Source organism: Pituophis catenifer, unplaced genomic scaffold (genome assembly GCF_029215685.1).
Source record: "Pituophis catenifer annectens isolate HBS135680 unplaced genomic scaffold, rPitCat1.0.hap2 SCAF_6, whole genome shotgun sequence".
In the NCBI taxonomy this organism is placed as follows: Eukaryota; Metazoa; Chordata; class Lepidosauria; order Squamata; family Colubridae; genus Pituophis; species Pituophis catenifer.
The window spans coordinates 41,947,101-41,968,821 of record NW_027256886.1 but is presented as its reverse complement, the minus strand read 5'-3'; the positions used below and the strand labels follow the sequence as shown (position 1 = coordinate 41,968,821).

Below are 21,721 nucleotides of genomic sequence, written 5' to 3'. Positions count from 1 at the left end.
TTTTGTTGAAGAAAATTTTGATCATCAAGTTTGTACTTAAGAGTTGCTATTATGACATGGCGTACATAAAAAATTAAGTGTTAAATAAAAGCTTTAATCTGGATTAAATTTTCTGGTGCAAAATTTAGTTTTAAAAAAGAGAAAGCATATACTGTAAAAATGCAAACAAAAATGCTCCCCCAAGATGAACTTCCATATTCTTGCATTTTCCTTGTGTTTCTTTTGTGGTGTATGATTGAAGAACTTCTAAGCAACATTGCCTTGAATGATAGCAGTCCAATACACTCAATCATTATAAATTTATTATATTCTAATGCCTGTTTTCTACAGTATACATTACTGTTTTTTCATTTTCATATAGCTATTTCAAAATTAATACAAAGTACAAATATTTATACAAGTAGAAAAGAAGAAAAAAGCAAATTATTTTATTAGCTTGCCATTAAAGGAGACTAACCAGGAAGAGGGAAAAAATAACAATCCTAGTGCAATTACTGTAAACATTAGGTTAATAAAAACTAATCCATCAGATCTGTTGATACAGCTAGTGCTTCATTCAGTCCTCTTATTTGGTTGCATCTTTCTGGATCTTCAGGATTTGACAGTGTTATTCCAGTGTATTACGATTTCCCGCCTTTCTAATTTTATTCTCTTCTCGGTGGAAGCAAATTTCCATTAACCTCCCTCACTGCACCAGAATCCTAATGTTGCTCTACATATATATTTAAAGAGTAGGAAGATCTGGCAGGTTGCCCAGACAAGCAGGTCAAGGATGCATTAAGGACTGCGCGTTTTCGCTGCACTTCACGATGCATCCCTGCAGGCTGCCTGCCTCCAATAATCACAGCTGGGCCCAGGGACCCCCGGGACCAAGGCGCAGTTAACAGAGACCCACCGATTTCGCAGGGAAATGGAAATATGGAACGTGGGTGGGCTCCACCTTGAAGAGAAGCCCAACTCTGCGACGGATAACATCCGGGGCCATCTTCGCGGCACGCTAGGCTTCATCCACCGTGCGGGTAAATGGGGCGCCCCCGACCCTCTGAGGAAAGCCAAGGGGTTGGCAGGCTCGCCCCATACACACGTGGTCCAGCGGCCGCCCCCAGCGCCTCGAGAGAGTCACGTGCTGCCGGCGCCTGCTCCTCGAAGCCCTGTCTTTCGCCTGGCTGCTGAGGATGGTGGGGCAGGCGGCAGCAGCAGCTTTGGGCCGAGGGCTGGAGCGCAGGAACGCCGGCTGCTGGGGTCGGAGCCGAGGCGCAGTTCTGCTTCTCTTCTTCTCCCTGTCGCCCAGGCCCTCTGGCGGAGCGGCGTGGCTACTGGGGCTGCGGCCAGAGGATACGGCGCCCGGGCGCGTGTGGCTCGAAGGGGGAGCGCTGCGGGCGGCTGAGGGTTCCCGCTTCTTGTTGCGCCTCTACTTCCAGCCGCCGGCCGAAGGGAGCGCCGCCTGTAACGGCAGCAGCGCGAGCGAGAAGGTCGAGCGCCGCGTCGTCTTCGTGGAGGAGCCAGCCAAGGTGGAGCGCTGCCCCGAACGCAGCGCCTGGGCCTCGGACGTGGAAGTGCTGGGCCCGCTTTTGCCCGGAGGCTCGGCCGGCTCGGCTTTAGCCGAGGTGAGAGTGCGGCAACCGCGAAAGGGTGAGCCCGGCGCCGGGCCTGAAGGGCGTCGGTTCGGGCTCTGCGCTTGGGATGGACGAGCCTGGCAACTGCACGGCGCGCCGGGGGGCTTCGTGCTGCAAGTGGAAGCGCCGCCGGCGGGCTCGACCGCGTGGCTGGTCCCGTTGCCCGCGGCCGGCTTGTTGCGGGCTCTGGGCGCACTAATCCTGCTAGCTCTGTCGGCGCTGTTCAGTGGCCTCCGCTTGGCCGTGCTGTCCCTCGATCCGATGGAGCTGCGGGTACTGCGCAACAGTGGCTCGGCTGCAGAGAGGGACCAGGCGCGCAAGGTGGAGGCTGCGCGCGGCCGAGGCGGAAGCGGCACTTACCTCCTGTGCACTCTGTTGCTGGGACAGGCGGGTGCCAACGCCACGCTGGCCGGCTGGTTATGCGCTGCCCTGCAAGCCAGTCACATTTCCCTGCCCGAAGAGAGCCAAGGTGTGCCGTGGCTGCCTGTGCTGCTCTGCACCAGTGTCGTCTTCCTGGGCGGTGAGGTGTTGCCCTACTCCATTTGTTCCCGCCACGGGTTAGCCATTGCTGCACACACGCTCTTTCTCACCCGCCTGCTTATGGCCGCCACCTTCCCCATATGCTATCCACTCAGCCGTTTGCTGGATTGGGCTTTGCATCAAGAGCTGAGCACCTTCTCCACAAGGGAGCGCCTGCTGGAGACCCTGCGGGCTGCTGACCCCCATGGTGATCTTGTGAGTGAGGAGCTAGCCATGGTCCAGGGTGCGCTGGAGTTACGCACCAAGGTAGTTGAGGACATCTTGACGCCTCTGAATGATTGCTTTATGTTGCACTCTGCTGCCATACTTGACTTCACTACCGTTTCTGAGATTCTTCGCTCAGGCTATACCCGCATCCCTGTATATGAAGGTGAGCGACGAGACAACATTGTCGACTTGCTGTTTGTCAAGGATTTGGCTTTCGTGGATCCTGATGACTGCACACCACTGCAGACAGTTACTCGCTTCTATCACCGCCCGCTGCACTGTGTTTTCCATGACACCCGTCTAGATACGCTGCTCGAGGAGTTCAAGAAGGGTGAGGGCCCGGGGCCCCAGCCACTCGCCTCCTGCCAGCATCACATGCCTCTCTACTCCCTGTGCACCCTGCTTGCGAGGTACCCTGGGATCCCACCGTGCCCCCTCCTGCACTGGTCTGCCCTCTTTCTGTAGCCTGGATGTTATGGCTGAATTCTTGGAACAGCACATCAATGTGTCTGTGTGTGTATATATGTGTGGGTGTGGGTGTGTTCCCATTAATGCTCTATCACATATGGCTCATTGTAAATCACTGGAGTTATCCAAAAAGTTTTCCAAATAAGTTACCATATATACTAAGGAATTTTCTCCTGAAACATTTTACCCAATTTGTTCCACTGTTTACATGAACTGCAATGCTGTTGTCAATCTTTCTCCATACAACTTTATGCATTTCTATTCAGTGCAGAGAAACCATGAGCTGAAATTTCTTATTTCTTTACCTTCAATTCTAAAGGAGAAATTAGGCATAATTTTCCTATTACAGCAAAGTGTTAGGAATGTTGCAGGACACACTTGGTATGAACATGTGGAGCTATTATAAGTCTGATTATAATTGTTAAGTCTGATCCATACTGACTCAGAAATGCTAAAGTCCAACATAACTAGAGGATACCAGGTTGAAAAAGATTGTCCAGTGCTAACTGGCAGTAGTTCCTCAGGCAGGGCCTTAGTCTTTTCCAGTCCTATCTGGTTACTCTGCAGATCAGATCTGAGTCTTGTGCATAAAGCATGTGCTACAGCATGGAGCTTTAACTCATCTGCAAGATGAAATCTGTTATTTCTTCTCCTAATATCTGTTGTAAATCTGTCTTCAGTAGCAAAATTATTATAGGACAATTAATGCAGTCTTTACAACTTTGATATCCTATTCAGACATGGCACTAAATGGTGTCTAATTTGTTAATATGGAGGCAAGAAAAAAACAAGCAAGAAATTACAAGTAATAACTATAAAGAGAGTTTCAGCTCTTTGCAAACTCGAGTGAGGTTGTGAAGTCTGGAGTCATTCAACAAAGCACATCATATGTTATCAGTGTTAACATTTAATTTAGATTTGTAGATTTCATATACAGAACCAGTAAACTTGGGAATTCTGCATACATTGAATGGGATGGTCCTTAACTCCCATAATCCTATAGTCAGTGTAACCATCTTCTGTGCTTGCTGGTAATTGTAGGAATTAAAATCCAAAACATCTGGAGAGAATGAGATTTGGGATTGCTGATACAGGTTATATGCAAGGGCATTGCTCACCTAAATTGAGAAAGACAGGCATTTAGTCGGACAAGAATTCTCATGAGATAGGGTTGGATGAATAAATGGCAAACTGAGAATCCAGAGCTACTTCTGGGCTTCCAGACATCATTTATATAAAATCTATGGGTTTTTTTCTTTGTCAACATGATAGATTGTGGTTTTGGATTTAGTTCTGCAATTAGTGATGAAACTCATCCTGGGAAGAAGAAACGAGACATAGTTGCACTATCACAATTTACGTTACACTGTTATAGTTCGCAATCAGAAGAATCAACTTCTTTCTCAGAAAAGTATTTTGCATTTCTTGTGTCTGTGAACATATTGGATCAGAATAATATCACTTTCAAGAGAATGGCCATTGGTGTCTCCACATATCACCATATATCCCTAACTGATACTAGTGTAATTCAGCTGAGCTGGATATAGCAGATGCCAGCAATCTAAAGCAGCTGTTCCCTTGAAAAGTGGGGTGAAAAGACATTTGGTCTTGAATTTGCCTTCTTTTGTTAATCTCCAGGGGTACACTACAGGCTCCCCCGATGCTTCTCCATTCTTCAGTAGCCATATGGAAATCCTTAAGACTCATTGATGTTGTTCGGGGTCATAAGCATTTTCAATTTTATTGTGAACCTTGTAATATCAACTACTAAAACTGAAGTAGCTGAAATACGTGGAGTTTTTGTTTTCAATCTTCCCCAAACTTCAGTTTTTCAGATACTGTCTGTGGTGTGCCTAAAAAAGTAGAAGGAACAGATACCCAAAAATTATATTTCTCTCAGAGCTATGATGGGTATGGTAGCCAGTTGTATAAGCAGAAGGAATAAGCACAAAAAGCTCGTTGTTAAGTAGCATTATGTAGAATGAGTATCTAGTAAAATCTGTATTTTAAATACCATAAAGTAGATGATCAGAATGACTAAGAAATTTAAGTGGAACAGCATCGGAGAGAAAAACAATAAATCTGCACTGTGCTTAACGTCAGAAAGTGTAAGAATTAGCATTTTTAAAAAATTATGCAACAATGCCACTTCAAAGAGAATTATAAATGGTGATCAAAGCTACTCATGGTATTCTAAATGAGATTTAGCTAATGTTCAATCCTAGTGTATTGTGTGGCTTGCTTTAATTGTGCTAATTGAGTAATATTCAGTTTGCTTTCTTAACAAATTATTCCACATTTAGTATATTGGCAGGATTTGCACATGATAAAGGTCAGCTATCACCATTATATAGTTAGTAATAGGGCCTAGTAGAGAGAGAACCATAATAAAAAGTCAAGCTAACTTGGCTTATTTTTTAAAAATGAAAATTGAAAATCAAACCTACGTTACCTTTGTTTCATGGTCAGGTTTTCAGATGTTTCACAAACATATTATACAGAAAGTATCGGCATCTAAGTACATCACCTTGGTTATCTAAAATGCTTGCCCTAATAGGATTTGAATATTAGCAAATATCCTGAACTTTAGGCCATTTTATAAACCTTTTGATGCTAGTTAAATTGCGGGAAGTACTGTAGAATTCATTGCTGGGGAGCATACAATCCCTGATTGGACATTTTGTGCTATCCCAAAGTAACTCCTTTGTTACCTTTTTCCTTTTTTCTCCCATCATTATAAATTCCTCCCTTCTCCAGGGCCAAAGATAACATCTCCTTCAATTTACTTCTCACTGTATGAAAAGTAGCATATATTCCTGAATTTCAAGAAGCAACTTCAAGTCTACGTTTGCATTGCTTAGACTTAGTTGCTTATGTTTCCTTCACATGGAGGAGCAGGTGGTTGGAATAACTTTGCTTTTCATTCCCATTTCAAAAGGGGGCCACTTCTTAGTGAACATTAGTCAAAGGCCCAGAATCCTCAAGTAATCCACTTCCTATCTTATTTTGGGTGCAGTGGGCATTAAACACAATATCTCCTGCATAATTTGTTTCTTCTCATTCTTTCTTTCTAGGTAAATCACACCTTGCAATCGTACAGAGAGTGAATGATGAAGGGGAAGGAGACCCTTTCTATGAAGTGATGGGAATTGTCACTCTGGAGGATGTGATTGAAGAGATAATCAAATCAGAGATTCTGGATGAGACGGATCTCTATAGTAAGTATTAGGGGACCCACTAAGAAGACCTCAAATGGTTTGGGGGATAAGTAACAACATAGAAATTATCGTTTGTTTGCTGTTATTTCTAGCAGTTATAAAATTCTTGCTAAAATCTCTTCATTTCCCTTTCCACAATTCTTACTTGTTGAACATAGCTTTTTCTTATTCTCCAATTAGGCCATATAGAACTTGCCAGTCTTTTCTTGTTGTGTTTTTTCTTGTGTAGTAGCAGCTTTCAGCTAGGGAATCAGGCAGCAATTGCTTTGATGACAAACCAGAATCTCATACATGCCCATCTAAATGAAATGGGATAAGTATATGTCTATCCCTGGATACTAATATTTCATTAGCATAAATGCAGATCCTTAAAATAGCATCTTCCAGAATGAGATCTTTCACTTCATCTCCTTCCTTCTCCTTTCCTGGAAGACTAATCCTTGGGCATTAATGGACTATGAAAAAATACCTTTAATTTGGATGGTAGAACTAGAATGGGAGATATTACTGTGTATGATTAAGATTGGAGACTGCAACAATTTTACTCACTAGATTTTAGTTTGGTGTAGTAGTTACGGCAAAAAGCTATAAACTGGGAAACTGAGTTCTACAGTCACATCAAACTGGGTGATTAATGGGCCAGTAACACTTTCTCAGCTCCATAAAGCAGGCAGTGGCAAACCATTTCCAAAACCTTGCCAAGAAAACTGCAGGGATTTCTCCACATTGTCTCCAGGAGTTAACACTGATTTGAAGGCACACACAAACAAAGAAAAGTTTAAGAAGGCATGGTATTTATTTTCTTCTTCTTAAATTGTTATCCTGTTAATCTAAGGCATAAGCTTGGTAACCCTTGAAGTGTATTACACTTCACATTTTAATTTTTGCTTAGGTATTGAAGTTTGTATTTTAATAAAGCATCACCTAAAAAAGGAGGGGTCTGTAGCTTTGGGTTGGACAGAGTTGATAAGATTTTCAGTGCTGTAGAGAATTGCTGTCTCTCATTTAAGATAAGGGAGCTGTGTCAATGTAAGACCAGCACACTCAAAATGTTGCCATGAGGTTAGGAAGTGAGATACAATTGAGTCCTTTCTAAATTTTCAAAGGCGTAACTATATTTTTTACTTTCTTAATCCTCAGCAGATAATCAGAAAAAGGAAAGGATCCCACATCGGGGTAGGAAACCTCATGATTTCTCCATCTTTAGGCTTTCAGATAGTGAGATGAGAGTAAAGATCTCGCCGCAGCTGCTACTGGCCACTCATCGCTTCATGGCTACAGGTATCTGGCTCTTCTTAGGCTGTTTGCTGCATCTTTGATACTTATTGTTTGATACCCATGCTATTGGCAAGTATCATGAGTATCTTGGAATTATGCTTTTCTAAGAACAGAATGGCATTCATGGTTTTTTTTAAATCTTAAGATTTGTCACCCAATTCTTCTATGGTTTATGTTTTAAGCAGCCAGTTTAATTTAAAGTGGATGAGATGTGTAATGGCATCATTTTCTTTCACTACTGTCTTTCTCCATTGGGGCAAGATATGGTGACCTGAAGTCACTTCTGCAAAAGCATAGCTGACAACTATAGCAAAGGCTAAGGAGCCAGTGAATAAACTGTTTCCTTGGCACCTCTCCAATTAAGGAGATGACAGGAGATCACCCACATATTCTTTGGATGGCTGCTTCTCACAAAAAGACCACAAGACAACATTTTTTCCATGGGTTTGAGTCAGTGGTGGGTTGCCCCCGGTTCGCATTGGTTCTATACAACCAGTAGTAAAACCGGTGGGAGGCTCCATTCACTGATCCTGACATCATCAAAATGCTTCTGCACATGCTCAGAAGAGCGCACATGAAGTGAAGCAGGCGTGCGCACGCGCCCTGTTGCAAACCGGTAGTAAAGGTAAGTAGAACCCATCCCTGGTTTGAGTGCTGGGAAATGATGGAATCAGCCATCTTGCTTATGTTATGCTTATGTTATGCTTATGTTAGTGTTATGACATTGAAAATATTAAAGGAAATCTTTGAAGAATTGAGCCAGAAGTTAGCAACTATAATATCCACACTTAGGTAATGATGTCTGCTTCTGTGGATATATGTTTAAACATATATTAATGAAGGAATGACAGATGTGGGGAAAAAATTATGTGACAAGACAGAAAAAGTATAGAATGGGGAGCTACAAATGACAGGCCAAGAGAATAATTTGGAAGAGGATTTTACTGGATATACAAAAGAAACTTGCTGAAGTTTTGAAAATTAAAAGAAAAATACAAATGATTAAACCAAGAAAATGAGCTGGAAAATATTTTCTTACTGGATCTACAAAAGAAGCTTGTTAAAACATTGAAAACATCTGTGAAAAAATCTGGGATAAAGAAGAATTGAAGAGAAAATAAATCCTGTGACAATATTTGATCGAATTAATGATTAAGACTGTTAGATGTAAAGGCTGTATAAAGTTGGTATATTTGATCAAGGTTATAAGACCTTTTTGCAATATTCTAGCAACCTTTATGGACTTTCTGCTGATAGTAGGATTGAAAAGTTGATGTTTCCTAAATTTGCCTATAGATAAGCGATGAGATATTGGGTGAAGAGATATTTGTTTAATCTTACAGGAGGTGAAATATATTAAATTATACGTCTGATGAAGGTTGGAAATCACTATTTCTTTACTGCATTCTTCCTTTTTTCTTCATTCTTTTTTCCTGCACTGCTAATTCTTTCTTTCTATTCTCTTATTCTAAGTTTAGTTTGTATTAGTTTTACTACTACCGGTATAATTCAAATCCTTAGTATTTTTAATTTGAAAAAAATTATCGTTCTCTGATTACCTTTCTCCTGACTTGTCCAAACACAGAAAGTATAGTTACTGCTTTTCTCCTCTTTTGTTCCTTTGCAGAGGTAGAACCTTTCAAGATGCCACATCTCTCAGAGAAGATCCTGCTACGACTTCTCAAACATCCCAATGTCATCCAGGAGATGAAATTTGATCACAAAAACAAGCGAGCATCTGAACACTATCTTTACCAGCGTAACCGGCCAGTTGACTATTTTGTGCTCATTTTACAGGTTTGTCAAGATTGTGACAGAAATTTGTAACATCAGCTTTATTGTTATAGGAATTAGTTTTTTAATTAGTCTTTTGGTTAATTAGTCTTTTAAAAAACTGAGAAATAAATGTGTATATAAATATGAAATCTTTGTACCAAAAATAGGAAAGGACATGTTCCAAGGATTTGTTTTAGATATTTCTGAATGGCTACAGATAACACATCAGTTCTGATCATGAAAAAATCTTTCTACAAATTACAAGATCACTCAAATAACTTGTACAGGTCTTATTAGAGAATAAAGAATAAGTAGTTGGCCTGCAAATAAAAATCCAGATCTGAGTTTCAGTTTTACATACAGTGTATTTGTTTCAAGCTTTAAAATAAAGGAGAACAATTCAGAAGAGAAAAATAATTTTTAGAAATTTGTCTTGAAGTGACTAAGTTTTATCCAAATAAGTTTGAAAATATGTTTTCTTCTATCACGGGGGCACATTATTCATATTTTTTTTTAATTTAAATATTATCCAACTAGTCATGTAAATTTAAAGAGTTACTATAGTCCCATGAATTTGGAACTGGGGCTGAAAGATTATGTTTTAATTTGACTCGTATTGTTTTAATGGTTCCCTAATAAATTTCCTTACGATTGGTTAACCTTGCTCATTTTTTCTTAGGATCTTCAGTTCTACTATCCTTCCCTTTGATATTTCCATAGCTGCTATATTATTGAGTACTTCAAGATATCTTTTCTGATGTTCCACAGCTATTTTGATTCATATTTCTGTTTTTTTTTTCTTTTATGAAGGAACACCTACAAATATTTGTGAATGAATTGGCTTGTTCTTACCTGAAGTCATTTTCTTGGGTTACATTATGTATATTTTCCTTTTTTCAATGAGTGATCAGATATGAAAGAGAAATGACTGGTGCAGCTGGATTACATGCCTTTGTTTTGTTTGTTTTGTTATTTTGTTTTGTTTTATAGGGAAAAGTGGAGGTAGAAGTGGGAAAAGAAGGATTGCGATTTGAAAATGGTGCTTTCACATACTATGGTGTCCCAGCAATCATGACTGTCATCTGTTCAGGTAGAAATCTAAAATTAAGCACAGAATAGGATGATAGAAGTCACAGAAACAGAACCTAGAATGTTCAGAATAAATGAGCATAAATATGTAATATACAGGAACTTGAAAATTTATTCTGATTTTCACTTAAGCATTTAGGCAAATATAAGGTAAATAAGAAAAAGGCAAAAGAAGACAGACTCCATAATGTAGGGGAGGGCTGGAAAAAAACTATGTAGCATAACGTCTGTTGGCTGAAGAATTACTCCAGACTTTGCATGATGCAATATGAGTTCCAAAAGTGGTAGTAGACCCTGGGCCTGGATCAGGAGAAAGTATAGAAGTTTTTAAGGAGTGAAATGTGTACCTTAGGTAACTGCAAGGCCTAACACTTTTCAAACTCTCATAAATTGAAAAAAGTACCTAGTGTTTTTACCCCATCTGCAAAATGAATACCGGTAGGTTGCATGTGATTTCAGGACTATTTTTTTTCCAGCCCTCACTTGTTTTGTTTCTATCCCTTCTCCTGAGCTTTTGGAAGGAGCCACAGACACATTGATAAAATGATAAGGCTAAAATATTTTTAAGTAGAACACCTTCATTTCATATTACATAAAATTGCAGTATTGCAACATTAACAGAAAATCATATGTTGGGAAGGAAGAGATTTATAAAGCAATTTTCTTTTCCTTACAAGCAGGCAGGTCTTGAAAAAACAAATAATAATAATAATAATAATAATATTTGAGCCATTCATTTGAGCCTGATCCAGGCAAGCAACAGTTGATATTAACCTTCTGCCTCTATATGCCTGAAAATGTGTCTTTTCCCTGTTCAGAGCAGGGATGATACAATAAGGGTCTGATTGGGGATTCACCTTCCATTTCTCCCTGTCTTTTCAGATAATGATGGGCGTAAAATGAGCAGCCTGGCTGGATCATCTTTTCTGTGTATGTACCTCCTACCTGACTTGTTTTTTAATATGGTGATAAGGATTTTTACTAAGCATTGCCAGCTCTACCAGAAAAGTTAAATAAAGTCCACTGTTTCTTGACACCCCAATCCTCCTACAACAGAATTATGAATCAGGATGGGGAGGGTCAGCTACAGTAGATAGTCTTATCATATAGTTTTGCTACATAAAACTTCTTTAATATATAATCTGATATGCACGTTTTAGAGCAACAGTTCTGATGACATAGTTGATAGAACTGTAGATTTTGGTTAAGCCAAGGCTATTTTTAAGATTCGTTTACTACACAAAAAATACGTGGTCTTGTTTGCAAAATACCCTAAACCCGAAACAAATCATGACTCAGTGTAATATGGAGCCAAGTGTGTTAGTTAACTCATGCTGAGAGTTGTGAAGTTCTCAGTTTAAGGTTATATAAACACAAAGATGATCTGCCTTAGTACTCTATCCTGAACCAGTTCCACAGTAAAGTATTGGTCCACTTCGGAGCAACTCATGGCATGCACCCAATAGAAAAGATTTGAGCATCTCAGGGGCAGTGGGAAATAGGGAGGGAGTCACAGCAGGATGAGGAATGAAGAAATCATGGAGATATCATAAACCATCCCAGAGAAAAAGGGCTACAGATAAATATTTGCAAATACCCTGTTCTGCTACTAACATAGTCCATTTGATACTCATTTTATTGGTGAGATATTTAAATATGTTGATCACCAACTTGGTTCTTTCCAGACCTGCTGGACTTCTTCATTATAAATCAGCATAGTTAATTTATAGTAAATGAAGCTGGTGTAATGTATTTTTTCTTTCCTATTCCTTTTCTGTAATGAACAAATCAAGTGCAACCATATAAAAACCTAACCTTCAGTTGACTGACCAGTTGTATATTAATATATCTACCACAGGTATCCATAGATTTCTGCAGTCCGTTTTAGCTAACAGCAGCATCTATTGTAGCTACATGTCTTTGCTGGTTTCATTTTCTTCTCTACTTTTCATTATCTCTTACAATATACATTTTTTAAAAAGCTCATCCCACCATCCTTGACTTACTTAGTTGCTTCTGCTGGCCCCATTTCTTTGTTTTCTTACCAATAATTTTCCCTCCCTCTCAGCCTTAGTGCTCAATCCAAAGCAGAAAAAGAAGAGCATAATTTGTGCCAGACATATTGTAAATGTGCATTTTTGCATTATTTTCCTTGCCTTTGAAAGCTAGAGCTGGCCCTGCATAAACTATTCTGAATAGTAATACAATCAAATAAATATGCACTCAGTGCAGTTCAGGTAAGTCTTTAAAAATAAGGCAACTTCTAAAGCTTGGGTCTATAACTCATGAATATTTTAAAACTAATTTGGTGTTTAGCTATCTGCATTCCATTGTCTGTGTTCTTGGTGCCATCAAATGGTGATTTGTGGAATTGCATCATGGATCTATAAATGCTCATGAAGTATTTATTAAATCCACTGTTTTTAATTTCTGTGAGTCTCAATGTAGTGATGTGAAGTGAAATGCAATATTCAGGATATAATGCCAGGCAGCCTGCAGAGGAACTTTTTTTTTTCAAAACTTACATTCTGTTTACTTCTCGTCCAAGTTATCTAGAAAAAAAACTAAATTTTACAAAATGAAAAGAGCGTAGGTAATGTTCATAGCTCTAGCCTGTCCATGATGCTGAGTAGCTCACTCTAAAGTTTCCTTGCTCCTTTTCCTTTTCTCCTGGTTTTTGTCTCCTGATCCTTGTCTTCTCTCTAGTGCCTGTTTCTGTGTCTCGTACCTTTGCCTTCAGCCGAGGGGAATCTTTGGCTGGGTCCCCAGGTAATAATATACAGTACATGTCACCCAGAAAGAACCCCTGTTTTGCTGCCTTATAATTCGGGGGCGGGGGTGTCCTTCTCTGACTCTTTTCTCCTATGAAAGATACAGGCTTAGAATATCCTGCATGCTTGCAAAACAAATCACTGTGAACCTGTGTGCATGTATTCTGTTTGTCTACTGAATCTGTTTTGCCCATGATGAGCAATATTTTGTGTCCAGACCCATGCATATTATTACAACAATGACTATTTTTCTCATGCTATTGTCATATAAGGAGAGAAGCATTTCTTAAAAGATTATTTTTTAATAAAAGAAGAAGCTAGTATAGTCCAAAGCAAAGGATTAATTTATCATTGTGGTTATTTACAAAAACATGCTTGGGGCCCTTACAAAGGACTCATTGACTTTATAAAGAATAATTTGGAGGCTGGCTTGTTTTACAGGAAATGGGCATTCTGGGATTGCTGTGCTCATGACAACCACTTTTTGACACTACATAATCTCAATGGTTTAAATATTGCCTAACCCTTTCCACCCTAGGAAATGTGTTACTCAAAAGTACTGGTATATTCCAGTCATCCGATTTAAGTGAGGAAAAAGATATTAAATAAGGCTGAATCTCTTTAGTTGCAGCTATGGTTCACTGCTGCAGCCATACATGCTTCTGGTTGATAATAGAAACATATTTTCACTGGTGTGCAGGAGAGTTTTACTTAAGAGAGATCTTCTTAATAAAGCAGCCAAGTGGCAATAATTGAAGGGGGGAAAGAATAATGACAATACAGGGGGAAAAATCTACTGTATATAAGCATTCACTCAAACACCTATGTAATTCAGATCATTAAAAGGGAAAGAATTAAGATTGTGTGGAAGGTATACTTTTAAGTTAAGCCTCTTGAAGTACTCTTAAGCCTCTTGAAGTAATCACAGTTTATAAAGTCTTGTGCCATAAAGTTTCCAGCTGTAAGTTCTTCTTGGAATGGGTCTTTACTTTGGGAAGACATGGAGTGCCGTAGGTTTCTGTAGTAGTTTTTCCTGAATAGGGATCCTAAAATGAAAAACAAAAATTAAAAAGGAGAGTGGAGGACAAGAGAATTTAAATTTGGCACTAGAAAGATAAAGATACTCAAAAGATTCCTCTGTTAGGTATAGATACGCCATGGAGAGGAACCAGCTACTTCCATTTCTGGAAGAAGATTCAGTATAAAAGGCAGCAGCATAAAAGCTGATTCCCTCCACCTCAGCCCAGGCATTCTAGTAGAAGCAGTTGAAATGCAGTCTTACATTTCACTGAGGTATTAAACCAAGAAGATTTTTACAGGAATATATTTTTGTTTTCCTTTTTAAAAAATCTGGTACTTTTCTTTTTCAATTAGGCTTTTAGGCTGCAATCATCTTGGCCTTGCAAGCCCTGATTATTGTTACAAAGTCCCTGTTCTGTGAGCCTGAACAGAAAGCACAACATGTAGGAACCAGGAAACATACTGTAACATTTTGTACTGTACCAATTGGAAAAAGAGAGAGAGAAGAGATCAATTACAAGATGGAAAAGGAAACTTACAGTTCCAAAATGAGATTAAAAAGAAAATAATTCAGGAATACTACGAAAAGTTATATGACAAAGAAAAAATCCCAGAGGAAAGGATAATGTAATACCTGGAAAAAGCCAAATTACTGAAAGTGACTGAAAATATTAAAAATATGTTAAAAGAAAAAATAACAATGATGGAGCTGACAGAGGCGATAGAGACAAGACCAAAAAAAAAAAAAAAACTCAGGACCAGATGGACTACCAGCTGAAGTATATAAACAATTACAGGATATGCTGACTTTGTCAATGTTAGAGGTTTACTATGAGGTTTTGTTAGAAGCTAAGATACCAAACACCTAAATAGATGCTAATATCACTTTAACTCTGAAAGAAGACTCAGACTTGACATAGATAAATAACTATAGGTCTATATTATTACTAAATGCAGATTATAACATTTTTGCGTTAATAATGGCAGAAAGATTAAAAAGAATTCTGAATGAATTTATCCACCCGGATAAAAATGGGATCCTTCCAAAAAGACAAATCAAAAACATTTTGTTGTGGAGATTTCTAAAAGAACAATTCAACACATAAACATTCAGATTTTGGGGAGGAAGCTTATGCAAAATGAAAAGCCAATTGTTGTTATGGGTGGAGTTCATTCCAGATAAATTGTCAATGTTAGGAACAATTAAGAGAAACTTAAGCAGTTCTTCCCCTTAGATCATAGAAGCCAAATTTTAGGCATTGTGTTTTTTCTGTTGTTCATCACTACTTCTTTATTTCTAGTGAATCAATCCCCATCCCGTTGCAGTGGATTAAACCGCTCTGAGTCTCCAATTCGAGAACGTAATGACTATGGAGGCAGCAGCACCCAACTTCATAGTGGCAGCAACAACAACATATACACTCCAGATTACTCTGTTCATATTCTCTGTGATGTACAGTTTGTCAAGGTATCTGCTGGACTGAGTGATTGAAAGAAGTGCCCTCCTTATTGTTCTTTTATGCCATGGATTATGAATAGCCTCATGCCAGGATTGCTCCATGTATCATGTCCAAGAAAATGCATACAAGATTGCACTTCATGTGAAAATAGGTTTGTTAACTGCATAATTAATTAGCAAGCATGCTGGACATAACACAGGGATAATGTGAATCTGGTGAACTTACTAACTTGAGTTAGAAGTGAAGAGACAAAACAAAATTGAGTGATAAAGGAAAAATGGGTGGGAGAATGTTAAATCAGTAGAATAGCACATATAATTTTGCTTCCAGCAAGCTTTTAGAAGAGTCAAGGCATCCTTGTAAACTTTTGGCTTCTGATGAATACAGATGTGTACCCTAAAAATTGTGGAAAGTGTAGTTGTTGGGAACATGCAGTTTTACTCATTACTGCCAGCTGTGCTATAAATTTACTTGGCTAACCTCTACCAAATCACTAAACATAGATGTCATGGCATAATGGCCAGCACATGATAAGAATTCTCACTTCTTATTTTACAAATAACATTTTATTTTTAAGAAAAGTGTTCTGTAACAGTATAGCATTTCAACACCAATACAATTAACTCTCTTTTTCTATCCGACATTATATAGCATGTATACATTTCTTTCTTTACTCCCTTGCCTTTTAAACAACAGCAAAAATGAGCTCCTTCCAAATAATGAAAGGTATAATGATTTCAGGTTGGGTTGGACCTGGTATGCAACAACCTTGAAATAAACCTCCATTTGTTAAGGATTTTGATTACTCTGCTTAAATTCTGTGAGAAAAAAGACAAAAACAATGTGATGAATGCAACTTTGAAAGCAAACATGTTGAGGAAAGTCATATTCCTATGGAGCAGAATAGTAAACCATAAATAATGCTGCAGGGAAGAAGGGGAGGGGAGACCAATGTGTAGAGGCTGTAATGGTTAAGATATTGGGCTAGAAACCAGGAGATTGTGAGCTCTAGTCTCACCTTAGCCACAAAGTCTAACTGGGTGACCTTGCGCCAGTCATTCTTTCTCAGCCCTAGGAAGGAAGCAATGGCAATCCACTTCTGAAAAGTATACCAAGAAAACAGCAGGTGCTAGTCCAGGCAGGAGTCAAAAACTGACTTGAGGGCACCCCCACCCTCCCGCTGAAAAGTGTAATACAAATGATGAAATGAAATAAGAGGGCAGCTCTTCACAGATGAGAACTGCACAGAGTTGAGGTGAAAAAGAATCAAGAGTTGGGAAGATGAGACAAAGGAATTTATTTAAGGCCTGATTTGTAGAAAATAGAAAATATAAAAACAAAAAATCTGAAGAGACAGGCTTCTGATGGAAACAGGGTTGTGTAATTTTACAGCAATTTTCTAGTCAATGAAAAAGAAAAGGGAGATGTGTGAAGTGAAAAAGCCCTTGCACTCAGGATGTAAAGTGGTGGGGTTGTTTATGGTAGCAGAACATCTCTCCCAATCTGTTGCCTACAGCCCTCTAGGTTTGTTGGGCATACAACACCCTTCAATGGCACCAAATTGGGGAAAATACAGAGAAATATAGTAGAAGTTAGAAACACTGAAGAAATGAATTTGCAGAACTAGATAGTTATCTGGCAATTCCTCTGTTTGATTCCTAGATTACTCGGCAACAGTATCAGAATGCACTGGCTGCCAGCCGCATGGATAGCTCTCCCCAGACCCCTGACATGGATGTTTTCAATGATGGTGATTCCACAAAGGCTCCCACAGTCAGAGGCACCCCGCAGACACCTAAGGATGATCCTGCTATCCTCTTGAACGAGAGAAGTAGCATTGTTGGTAGGTGTACCACCAAATAATGTTCCTATAGAGTGACTTGGTAAAAAGACGCTTGTGGGAGCCTTATTGTGAAAAATTATTTTCATTCTCTGCTTTAAATTTATACCCGTCCTAATCAGCCAAGCTTGAAAAAGTTAAATCAACTATTTTATTATAAAATCCTGTGACTGTACCCAGATTTGTATCTTCTCATGATATATTTATGATGAGAGATGTGTGTCCCAACAGGTGCTGCTGAGGTCTCTTTATATCATGCAGCCAGCAAGTCAGAAGGGAATATAAAGAGCCCTACAGACTCTTTGTTCCTGCACATGGAGGGGATCCCCCACAACCAGGAGGAGTTGACAGGCCACCCAGAAATCAGCATGCAGAGTGAGTATTTAAGAGCATGTAATAGCATGGCAGGAAGAAGGTAATGAGCTGTGAGGAAAGGAGGAATCCCAGCCTTATTTTGATTATTGTTGCCTTGCAGAAAATGAAGACTATATTGTCAGGCTGGAACCTGAGTCCTCAAACAGGGAAATGGAGCTCAGCACATCTCCAGGTGCTCCTCAGGAACCCCTAGGAAAGAAGCTACTTTGGACACTTAGTAAGTCATATCAATACCTGGGGGAGGCATTTGTTCACATAAAATTCATGGCATATCAAATGTAGTTTTGGCTGCTCAAGTACAGTCACCGCCCTCCCCCACCTCACTCCATTTATTGTTGATGTTATGGCACAAGTATCTAGGATATACCAGCCAGCATGTTACTTACAACCCCTGAGCTTAAAGAGGCTTAAGTAACTAGTGGGATACCTGGAAAGTGTCCTTTTTTAGAGCTATTAGTTTTGAGGTAGGGTTCCCCCCCACCCCAATAGTGATTATCAACTTTGATACTACTCTTGATACTGCAGGTGGGAGGAGAAAACCTTCGGCAGACGGTGAGAAAAATTCAGATGATAATACTAACTTCACATCGCTTATCACATGAGTGGCAACATGGCTCTGCCTTTCTCACAGGTTGGTACTATATGATGCCCCATTTTTGGCAGTACTGATTACTTCCTAAGTCACTCACTCTGAATATTTTAGAATAATGTGGCTAATCATAATGAAACAAACCAACTTGGAGAGAAATATACTTATATTTGTTTTTATTTATTTTCAAATAGCACATAAAGATTCTGTTTTTAGTCAGGCCCATAATAGACTCTCAAATCACATTTATCCGACAAAATTGTCCACACACTAAATAATTGCTAGTCCAATGTGTTGTATGAACCAGAAACTTGTCAGTTAAATATCAGGAGAGAGACCAGTTTGAAATTACATTTGAATTTTTTCATAGCTCTTCCCCTGACTATTTCATGTGGACCTATAATAATATCACCTCTGACTAGTGGCCTTGCATGGCTCAATTAGTCCATCAAGGAAACAAGGAAGCAAAAGTCAAAAACATGGGGTCAAAACATCAAACTGATAGGAGGGAAGTTCAAAAGTAACGTTAGATAGTATTACTTCACAGAAAGAGTAGTCGAAGCTTGGAACCAACTTCCAGTGCAGGTAGTAGATCAATCATCAGTAACTGAGTTTAAACATGCTTATGATAAACACATGTCTATCAACAAACAAAAATTAAAATTAATAAAATTTAAAACAATAAATGAAAATAAAATTAATTAAAAATAATAAATAAATTAAAAAACCAAAAACAAACAAAATCTCAAAGGGCAGATGGATATATGGGTCTTTTTCTATGTTTCTATAAGTTGTAGGTGCTGAGTGACCCAAATACGAAGTGTTTGATTATAAAACTCATTGCTAAGGCTTGACAGTCATACTCACCTCCTAAACATTCCAGCATCCAAGCAATGCTTCTGCTGACTCCCTAGCCAAAATGGAAGGCCTCATTGATGTAGTAAAGCTTTAACAGTATTTTTCTGGCCCAGGCTATGGCATGCAAGGCAGGAAAAGGTCAGAAACCCTTTATTCCTCAAGCTGGCTACCCTTGACTCAGCATAATTACATGCTGCCAGATCAGATAGTAAGGAACTATGACTGGGTTAAGCAAGTTGTGCAGTATCTCCAAACTGATCCAAATTGTAGACTGCTAGTGGCACACTAAGGTCCACAAGGTTGTCCATCACGTTTCCCAATGTATTCTAGCCAGTTCTCACTTCCTCACACTCACTATCTGTCTAGTCAGTCGGCCATATCACAGCCAGCATCAGTGCATACCATGACTTTTATGTTCAGCACCATTGAGCTTGTTGACAAAATGGATGAGTGGCTGAACATTACTTGGTTGAAGTTTACAAATGATACAAGAAGTAACAATATGTATACTAAGACAGTAATGAACAAGTTTGATCCATCTGGAAAGGCACATTGCTCTACTAAATGGAACTACAGTCTTGTACAAGCAACCCACTAAGAAAAGCGCAAATAGGGAATACAACAATGAATATCTAACAACGATATTTCACTGTGCTTAGTCCCATAGGAACCAGAAAACTAGTTTCCAGAAATTTCTATTGAACATCTAGTGCTAAGATGTTATGACCTGGGGTACATTAAATAATTCCAGCAGTAATTGCTTAATTCTTAATTCCTATTTTTTGCTACAAATGTTACTTTAAAATGGTCTGTAAACATAAAGGAGATGGGAAGGCATATAGAATGGATTTATAATCATTATATTGATTACAAAAAATGTGAACTTGCAAGCATTTTAAGATGAAAGTGTTGAGAGGCATGATCCTCCCATTTTCTATTTATTTAGTGATTCAAGTTTACACAGATGTAAACATAGGGTTTTTTCCCCCCAACACTTGATATTTTTCTTTCAACCTTCTGTAAACTTCCTGTCCTAAGGGCCGTTTGTGCTGCTAAAAATGGTTCTTGTGCATGCTTAGTCTAATGTAAGAAATCATAATCATATTTTCGGAGGTGACTATTAAGAGGAACAATATGCATCATAGTTGAGCCAAAAGGGCCCTAGATTTTCTCCCATGATATGTAGGAAGATATCAGTTCTGTTCTGGCTAGTAAATCAAAGTTGTGTGAATTAGAGCAGGAAAAACAAAGGTTTTTGCAAACTTAAAAGTCTAACGGTTGTCTTCTTTCCCAGGTCTGCAGCATGACAGCCGACTGTGACCAGATTCATGTGTATGTGACAGCACCTGCTTCTCCAACATTAACCACCCCTTACCTTTAGGGTTAAAGAGACCACAGCCATTTAAGCTTCAGAAGTGGCATCAGCAAATATGAGCTGAGAAAGTCTCAGGAAAAAGTGGAAATGAAAACTGTATATTGGTGGAGTGTAAAGATTCCTTTAGGTAGCTTAGCAGGGCAGTGTCCTCACCATCTCAAGAGTTACTATCATTGGGGAAAAATATAAAGGAGATATGCCACTCCTTTAGTGTAGTCCAGGAGAAGATATGAGTACATGTATATGCAACAACATCGCACCATATACTCATAGTTCATCTGCATCTGTGCATTATCCAAATCAGCCCTAGACATATTGGTACTGGTAAACAGCACCAGCAGGGTTTAGGCTGATGGTATGAAGTGCAGATCATGGTACAAATCACCTTGTCATTTGTAACCTGTGAATAAATGGGCTTTTGACCCAGATATTCTGACTTAAAATCAATTGACAAGAAAAGAAGAATTGATATAAGATCTCTGGAAGAAATAATATACACTTGTTTTAAATTTAATTCCTTTGATGTATAGTTTAAACACATACAGGAGAGATGGAGAGAGGGAAAGATAAAGAAAAAATGTATTCAAATTTTAGTAGAGATGCCTCCAAAATGTGACCTTTATGCATCTTCTTGATCAGGCTCAAAATTGAGATCATTGAATGCTTAAAAATGGTTTTGAAATCCATTTTTCCAGCTGTTTAGCTGGTAAAGATCCAAAAGTGGCATAACCAACATTTCATGGACAGACACATCTAACAGTGGCAGGTCCACAGAGGTATTTCTGAACAGTCACTTACTGCGATTTTATTGTTCTTCAAGTAAGGGAGAGGCAGTATTTGCATGTGAAGTAAAAAGAAAAGATTTATTCTGTCTATGGGATACCATTGCTTCTGTTTATTTTTTTAAAGAGTTTTCTGCTTTCCTATAATTTAAACTTGCTGAATTAAAAATAAATTATATCAAAATAAGTTCATGTAGGATTGTAGCACTAAGGTTCTTTCCTTAATATTGTGATTTTTCATTATCTGAAATCTTATTTGCCATCTCAAAAGCTCAACCACTTTCCAGTGCATCCGTGCAACTTGGCTCTAACAATGATATAATTTCTCATTCTGCATAATTTAAAATTGGACGTTGGCGAGAATCTGGACAGGTTTATTAGATGTATTAATCCATTTCAAGACGATCTTTCAAAAATGTGTTTAACTGTGGAGACATAGTGGAAGCTAACAGAAAAAGC

The 21,721-nt window shown here is 38.9% G+C and overlaps 1 protein-coding gene across 1 annotated transcript; it reads left to right on the top strand.

The window, feature by feature from the left end:
* The first annotated feature begins 1,175 nt into the window (after positions 1-1,175).
* On the top strand, positions 1,176-21,347 carry CNNM1 (cyclin and CBS domain divalent metal cation transport mediator 1). The gene is made up of 13 exons (XM_070944938.1): positions 1,176-2,694; positions 5,906-6,049; positions 7,190-7,330; positions 8,955-9,124; positions 10,094-10,193; positions 11,075-11,122; positions 12,899-12,961; positions 15,285-15,451; positions 17,106-17,286; positions 17,545-17,658; positions 17,759-17,875; positions 18,184-18,289; positions 20,400-21,347. The coding sequence occupies exons 1-12, from the start codon at positions 1,176-1,178 to the stop codon at positions 18,258-18,260; spliced, it is 2,841 nt and encodes a 946-aa protein (XP_070801039.1). The 3' UTR covers positions 18,261-18,289; positions 20,400-21,347.
* Positions 21,348-21,721: the final 374 nt, after the last annotated feature.

Excerpts from the sequence above, each read along its gene's own strand:
- CNNM1 (XM_070944938.1), top strand. The coding sequence starts at position 1,176 with ATGGTGGGGCAGGCGGCAGCAGCAGCTTTGGGCCGAGGGCTGGAGCGC. Across the intron at positions 2,695-5,905 it reads GCTCGAGGAGTTCAAGAAGG|GTAAATCACACCTTGCAATC; the intron begins GTGAGGGCCCGG and ends CTTTCTTTCTAG. Across the intron at positions 9,125-10,093 it reads ATTTTGTGCTCATTTTACAG|GGAAAAGTGGAGGTAGAAGT; the intron begins GTTTGTCAAGAT and ends TTTGTTTTATAG.